We start from the raw sequence: 7,922 nt of genomic DNA, 5'->3' as shown, positions 1-7,922 counted from the left end.
TGTATATGGATATGTATATTTATATGTATATGTATGTATTGTAATTTCGTCTTAGCTACTATACCTGGGCCAATACATATCACGGAATTGAGATCTAGATATTCGTAAATACAAAATCATGACTGTTGCTAAATTCGTGCCATTATTTGATACTGAATTGAAAGTGCATATAAACTAGATACAAACATCGCAATTGCTTCATCTGCACCAATAGTGTGCGACGCTTCGATGTGAGGGAAAATCTCGTTCGACATACGAATAAATATTTCTCACGAGTTATTATGATATTTTTATGGTATGCAAAGTGTGTTTTATGTGTGGGTCGATTCTGCCGTCTCGTCCACATGAGACTAAGGCTCGGCGCTGTATGAACCACTTCCAGACTGTGTACATTATTTCACAGTGGAATCGAACCTGGTCGCGTGGCGGACCATGATATCGCACGCCCAAAATGGGTTCAAAAGTCTAGGCTCGCCTAGACACTAGGTTGTGCGTGCCTATACTTCCGGTACCATAACACCTGCTTACAATTGACTTCAATCGATTTTCTTCCCGCACAGGTTGTGGCTGGGTTTTGGAATCGGAACAGTGATAAAGGGAGAGTATGTACATTTGAGTTTCATTTATTTTATTCTTTCATATTGCCGCTGAAATTTCAATTTTTATCTGGTGTTTTTGAATTGCTGCATGTAGTCATAGTTAAACTCGTCTGTGGAGCCAATTGCGACACCTCCAATGCCCAGATTTTTAAATCGCCTACATAATTCGAAGCTTTGTAACTCATGCATTCAGATTCATTCTGATGCAACAGGTTCGGTTCAACACTTCATTGGAGATACATAACATGCATAGCAGGAAACAATACAATCGGAAAGGTGATAGAAAGAAGTTTCTCACAGTTCCGGAACGATTCGCACTGCGCGACGAGGTACGTCGATCTACTTCTGAATGCAGCAAACTTGATGTCGGTGATTTGAAAAACTTAACCACATCTTAACCGATATAATGTATACTCTCTAAGCACTATGCGGTGTGCTTTATAGTGTAGTGAAGCTTATGTCTACTCGGTAGTGGTACACGGCACAGAATGAGTTTGCCTCACACGATTTTTTCAGGCCTTCCCCCTAGCTATTTTTAGTACCACAACGCCAGGGTTAAATGCGACACACATCGATTTGTCATTCCTGGTAAGTTCTTCGTCCCTTCATTCACCCTCAGCTTATTCGATTCAAGTTGTTTGAGATGAAAGTGCACGCGAGGTCTCGCACAAATACGCATATATTCAGGTGAGATTTGTGTTCACTGAAATAATATCTGTTACGCGTACATCGTGTCTGAACATACAGCTCAGTATTCCGTTGTAAGCATGCATTTAGTTTACGATCTCTGCGCCGATAGCGCGATTGATTGTGTATACCCTAGTGCGCCAGGTCGTGATCCAGTATCCTTGGGGTCATAGTCGAATTGTTCCGGTCGATTTAAATGATTCCTTATCCTGGATTATTTGTTCCATGTTACTTTTCGAGTGACCTCAGTTTTGTTATCAAATACCTGTGATTCACGCAACAGGAGGAAAGATCTCGGTTTACAGGAAGAGCAATGAATAGTAGCCGCCTAGAACATATAATATACACTCGGTAGAGAATTGACCCACAATATATATTGGGAAAGCCACAACTTCCATGTGAATGCTACCCATACATTGGGACTGCTAAGAAAACAAACCAACAAACTGGCAAACTGGAAAAGAAACTCCGTGTGGTCAGAGATCAAGGGACGTAAACATGGTCACTGTGTAACTGTCCCGCTTAGAAGAAGCACAAATGTGACATAAAATATTATTCATACAAGGAAACTGCGAAGACTACAGTTTGGTGTGCAGTAGCAATACTCCACCACGATGACATTTAAGCACTCAAAACAGCGGTTTAGCAAGCACTACGGCCGACGTGATTGAATTTGCCTTGTGGTAGTCTTTGGGAGTGATACGCAACACAATTCATCTCGAGTTGTATCAAAGTCTTATTAGGGGCATCAGAGAGTATGTATGTGGTGAATTTGAAAATTGCGCTTTTGCTATGCGCACTGGCCTCGAGCCATTCGGTTGTCACCTGCTCTTCGGGGGATATTGTCATCCATCAAACCATCCAAATTGAAGCCAAATTAAAATTTGCTCGGTTTTGTATAAAAATAAAAGACAATTCCCATTTCGTAATATGCGTGATATAATTCGAATGAACATTGTAGTTATTCAGGCTAGGAGCAATCATGGACCACACTATCACTAACTCAGTAAATAGAGCAAAAGACGAGATGATATTTGCATAGTTGTGCTGACTATCGCACCTGTCCCTCCAGTTAGACGAGGGCCCTGGTAGATCTGTGCGATTGCAGGCATAGTCGGAAACTGACTTGCTAGGCAAGTCGCTTTTTTCGGTATTGAACTACGATAGCCTGATATGTACTGTGTTTTATTCGTACAACTTATTACTGATGATCATCCCACCACACGGCCACTTAATGGGCCGTGGCAGATCTGTGCGATTGCAGTCACACTCGGAAACTGACTCGTTTCGCAAGCCGCCACATTCGGTATTGTAGTACGGTAGTTTGACCTATACTTTAAATTATTCGTGTAACTTTTTGTCTAACGAAGATTGTCCATTCACAATTCTCACACTAGCATATCTGTGCGATTGCAGGCACACTCGGAAACTGACTCGTTTCGCAAGCCGCCACATTCGGTATTGTAGTACGGTAGTTTGACCTATACTTTAAATTATTCATGGAACTTTTTGCTAACGAAGATTGTCCATTCACAATTCTCACACTAGCATATCTGTGCGATTGCAGACTCATTCGGAAACCGATTCGTTTCGCAAGCAGCCCACATCGACACTGTAGTACGGTAGCTTAACCTACCTCTACTGTATATTCTATTTACTTACTGTTGATATTCTTCCGGCGGCTATAATTGCATGGTATTGTGCATAAATTTCGTCATGATCAAATGATAACACGCACAGCTATTTCAGAAAAATCCAACCCTTAATCTTCCGTGAAGTACAAAGGGCTCTCAGCCTAATTTCAGTCTCACCCAGCGCCGTATGTTTGAAACTACATCCGACATTTCACTGATCAAAAGGCTTATATGACTTCATGACCACGCCATTTCATTGGGCGCGATTCGGTCAATCGAGCCGGGTTGGACCTAGATGATTACCAATTCAGCGCAATCTTGAGTGTGTCTGGGCTACAGCTCATAGCGCACGAGGCCTTGCACAGCCGCACGGTACTGGGTACACTCGTATGCCCGTGTAAGTTCTTGAGGCAGACTTCGCGCTTGTCCCGTCTGAAGGTTTTTTGCTTGCACCCGGTACAGCTCTTGGCCAGGTTGAGGTACGACACCAGGTCACGGGTGATGTGCCTGCGGTCGATTGGTATGTTCTTTGTGAGTATCAGCTCGCCACACATCTCCTGCAGCGTGGGCACGCAACTCTCCCCCCTCCTGGACCAGACATTCGTGTTCGCTGTCGGCTCCACTTCGGTGCTAGGCTCATACTCACTGTCGTAGCCGTCCTCGTACACAGAACCCCTGGGGTGCACACGTTCTTGGTGGGTTGTCACGGTTGCAATGGACGTAGTGGATGTGCCCCCGCGGCTCAAACCGTTGATGTGCTGCTGCATAGTATTCGGTCTGTATTGTGCTGTGCTTTGTGTTTGGGTACGTGTTCCTGTGAACGGATTCCCGGATATGAAGAGAGATGTTGACGTCGCCAACCAGCCTAACTCGCCGGGCAAGCGTGTCAGTTGATTATCCTGCACATTCAACATAGCCATTTTGTTCAGTGAACCCAAAGCCGCTGGGAGTGAGCGCAGAGCATTGTGGGCGAGATCCAATGAGGACAGTTGCTCCAACTGGCCAATGGAAGGGGGTATCCTTCTTAACTTATTATGAGCGGCCTTGAGTATACTTAATTTAGGTAGATCTCCAATGTTTCTAGGGAGATATTCGATATCATTACGAGAGACGTCCAACTCTACCAGCTCAGGCAGTGAACACATCGCGTCTGGCAGTACTCTGAGATTGTTCCCACCAAAGATGGACCCCAGAGACAGTGTTTGCAGTTGAGTGCACTTGGCGATTGCATCCGGAATTGATTTTAATCTGAAAGACGGAAAATATTTGATAAATCTACTATTAGCTAAGAGTTGCATGTATATGAACTTCAAACGAACCGACGCGAGTTACAACAGTTGAAAAATAATATGTAAGCACAGGTGGGTTGTTATAAATACACCCCGGTCAATGCACTTGAAGAACGCACGAGTAGGTGCCAAGCACACAATAAACGCCAGACATAGCGCACAACAGATATAATGAAATACAGACTTGGTGCTATTTGCAAGCGTTTCTTCAAGAATTTACTTATAGTGGTTCAAAAACGCAAGTCAGACAACGCATTGTGAAGGCAAAAAAAGTACTCATATACAGCACGCGAGACTTCACTCATTCTGATACCTATGTTCGTTTAAAAGTGAATGTATCGTGTGTGTGTATTCACTGTTAGTAGCGATAGAACACTACAAAAATGACCGGCCTCGTTCGCTCATCCCGAATATTCTTTGATTAAGAACGAAACAGCTACACGCTTTACCGCTCAAATTAATTTGTAAACTGACACCAACAGAACTCACAGTTGCATAAAATGTTATGCTAACATATTCGCATTCGCACATCGAGGTTACAAATAAAGAATACAATGCTATAGTATATAGGATGTACATCTGCGCTTCCATGATTTTGCGTGTTCTAAGCATTCTAATACTAACCAAAATATATTTACGCTGGACGCACCGCACCGGTCGCACACAACGAGTAAATATACAAACGGTAAATATATCTACACTACGACGCGTAGGTAAATCCATTACAAGTACATAATGGCATATAAACTATAAATATATTCTCAAACAGGCGTTTTAAGATTCAAGTAAAAACCAGGATTACACGATTCTGACCCGATTATATTCCCGATGTATCCATTGAGAAAACATACCTATTCTGACACAGCCTCAACACTTTCAGGTTTACAAGTTGTCCAATCTCGTCGGGCAAGCTTTCCAAGAGATTGTCACTCAGAAACAAATGTTCGAGGCTGCTGAGCTCGCACACGCGTATATCGAGGCTTTCGAGTTTGTTTGAAGCTAAATGCAGCACTTTGAGACTCGTAAAACGTGACAATCCAGTGAACGACTGCAAGTGATTGCGCCGCAGATTCAATTCCACTACTGTGTGTACGTCTCTCACGGAATCGCTAGGAATGACTGCGAGTTTCCTGTTCTTTAACACCACGGAGTCTCGTATATGTGAAAGTGTTCGGTTGGTATTTCGTATATCGCATGTACCCGAATCCGGGCGTGTGCACACCGCATCAAAAGTACTTGTTATCCTCTCTGTCTTCCCGTGTAATATTCTAGTAGAAAGGGGTCCATTCAACTCTGAACTGTTTCTTAACTCTAAACTATTACCGAACTTGTTACTTGACTTTTCCTCACGAGAGTCTTCACACAGACCCATCTCTGAGTGGGCTAGTGCACCGCATTTACCGTCAAACAAATCTGCCAAGGGTGCTTCTCTTTCTTTACTGTGGTCTAGGGATACAGACTTCGCCTGTGTCGCCCGTACATGTTTAGACTTGCCATACCTTTCAGACCCTATAATTGGTACACCTGGCGTGCGGTTCTGAAGGGGGTTGATAGTGAGTGAGCTTAGGCTCGTAGCTTCCACCACTGAAGCAAGCCCACCTGTTGACACTATTCTCGATTGTTCTATACACATTGCTCTATATTATAGATAGTTGATATAGTCAACCTGCAGCAGCTAGCTTGCTTCAGATACGTGTATTAATATGATTTTTTGAAGCTCATGCAATTTGCATTTAAAAAATAGGTACTTTTATAAGAAAATATAAACGAAAGCTTCTCGTGAGTGTATTGGACGCAACAAGAGGTAAAATTCGACGCACACAACCTCACAGGGGAAGATGTGTTTCCCTAACTCGGATAAAGTTTCTAGAGGGGGTCTGAAACTGTGAAAGATTGGGCTGAGACTTGTGAGGCGGTGGTGGGTCTGTGGGAGTGAGTGGGACTGTGGGGCTGTGGGCGGGCCACTGGGCCACTGGGCCTGTCACTTGTAAGTTGTCAGCCTGAAAACAGGGTCATCAATCCACGTCAACATCATTTTTTGACGTTGTGACTTGTGAGAGTTTGGCTATCCTACTTCCGACTTCCGACTCCCGAGTCGTCGCAATCTAAATATGCAACATGTCGCATGTTCTAAAATACTCTGGTTTTTCTGCCCTATTTACCCGTCCCTGGCCTGACTCCCTGATAACCCGACCCTGGGCCTTGGGCTTGGACCCTGGACCCCGGAGTCCCGGACTCCTGGGAGTTTGGCTTGTATGAAATTAGCTCCAAGAGGGCAAGAACGTCGACCTTTACGAAAACGACGAAAACAATATAGATTTGGGCTATAGTATTGGTCAACATTCGCGTGAATATTTTATTTCTACGCTGCCCACTGCCCAGACTCCAGACTCCAGAGTTCCAGACAGGCAGCCAATTTACCACCAGGAACTTCCAATGTCCTACTGACCTGTCCAGCGCCCAGCGGTTTTTTAACCCTCCCCCCTCCCTCTCAGCCTTCACTGCCATGCCGCCCTCAGCTCCCCAGGGGGCGGTGGTCCAACAGACGGGTTCGGGTGTTCGGCAATCGACACAAAATCCTAAAAATCCCGTATCCCCGCTTCACCAAAAAAATATTCCCATTTTGAGAGGAATAGGTCCCGGATCGCCGGAGTAGAGTAAAATTCGAACTATCATTGCACCCAGTTTGCACTCAAATTGACTAAAAAAGGGGGGGGGGAAACATAGCTCTCAATGATAAAAAAAAAACTCAAAAGGGATTTTTGGACGTTACAAGTAAATTTGGCAATGTATCGTACAGAGCCCAATCCATAGCCCTCTAAATTATACATATTTTGTTCCCAAATGTTTTCGTCATGTCCTTCTGTTCGTCTGGCCCCAGGCCCAGGCCCCACGTTTTTTATACAGCTTGTCGTATTGAGATTATAGACTGGGGGGTTTTTTTAGAAGTGAAAAATGAAAATCTGATGGAAGCAGTTGCTGTTGAAGGCACTTGAAACCTGCGCTGAATGCTGACTTTTTTGATTGGCTTTTTTAAGATTTGGGTTTAGTGTTCTTCCGTTCGTAAAAAGTAATATGATTGGTAGAATTTTCAGTGATTCCGATAACAAATTTTCCAATTAAATCATAGTATTAAAAAATTAATGAATTCAATTAATATTTATTGACCCGTTTTGTTCAGGGTGGCTTAAAAAAGTTAAAATGCACTGCCGCCTTGAATATAGCTAAAATGAAACAGATTTTCACGGATATTCTCATTTTTTGATTGACTGTATGTCACAGAGATCACATCATATCTTTGTCCTCAATTGACAATTGGTTCGCTCTACTAAAGTAGTAGGGAGAGAGAGATAGAGATGGTATCCGTATAACCGTATTTGCACGCTTTGAGTCATCTTGAAATTAACTATTAAATTTTAGTATCCTTAATTTACGTTCGCTTATTTTTATAAATAAATACTCAATATTTTTATGTTGTTCGTGGGGGGTTTTTCTTAAACGAACACTGTGAATATGTATGTAGTTGGATGATCGGAGACCGGCAATGATTGTGCTATATATTTACTTATCAGTTTTCACCAGTAGATGATACAGAGACATCTCTTTTCTACCAGTGGGCGCACACATATCCCATACTTTCGCCTAAAGAGTACTTCACTAGTATTTCAGCTAAAGTACTTCACTAGTATTTCAGCTAAAGTACTTCACTAGTG

At 43.1% G+C, this 7,922-nt stretch overlaps 1 protein-coding gene across 1 annotated transcript; it reads right to left on the bottom strand.

Moving 5' to 3' along the window:
• Positions 1–2,764: 2,764 nt before the first annotated feature.
• Positions 2,765–5,913, bottom strand: SARC_07223 (hypothetical protein). Its single transcript, XM_014298843.1, has 2 exons — positions 5,061–5,913; positions 2,765–4,168 (listed from the first exon to the last, which is right to left on the bottom strand). Exons 1-2 carry the CDS (start codon positions 5,840–5,842, stop codon positions 3,220–3,222), a joined length of 1,731 nt encoding a protein of 576 aa, XP_014154318.1. The 5' UTR covers positions 5,843–5,913; the 3' UTR covers positions 2,765–3,219.
• Between the last annotated feature and the right edge of the window lie 2,009 nt (positions 5,914–7,922).

The sequence above is a fragment of the Sphaeroforma arctica genome, assembly GCF_001186125.1.
Source record: "Sphaeroforma arctica JP610 unplaced genomic scaffold supercont1.558, whole genome shotgun sequence".
In the NCBI taxonomy this organism is placed as follows: Eukaryota; class Ichthyosporea; order Ichthyophonida; genus Sphaeroforma; species Sphaeroforma arctica.
The sequence above is the reverse complement of the archived record's forward strand: the minus strand, read 5'-3'. Positions and strand labels throughout refer to the sequence as shown.

What these genes read in the sequence shown, in the direction of transcription:
- SARC_07223 (XM_014298843.1), bottom strand. Translation starts at nt 5,842, where the DNA reads ATGTGTATAGAACAATCGAGAATAGTGTCAACAGGTGGGCTTGCTTCA. An exon ending in TTGAGGCTGTGTCAGAATAG is followed by an intron (nt 4,169 to 5,060) that starts GTATGTTTTCTC and finishes TCCGTCTTTCAG; the next exon opens with ATTAAAATCAATTCCGGATG.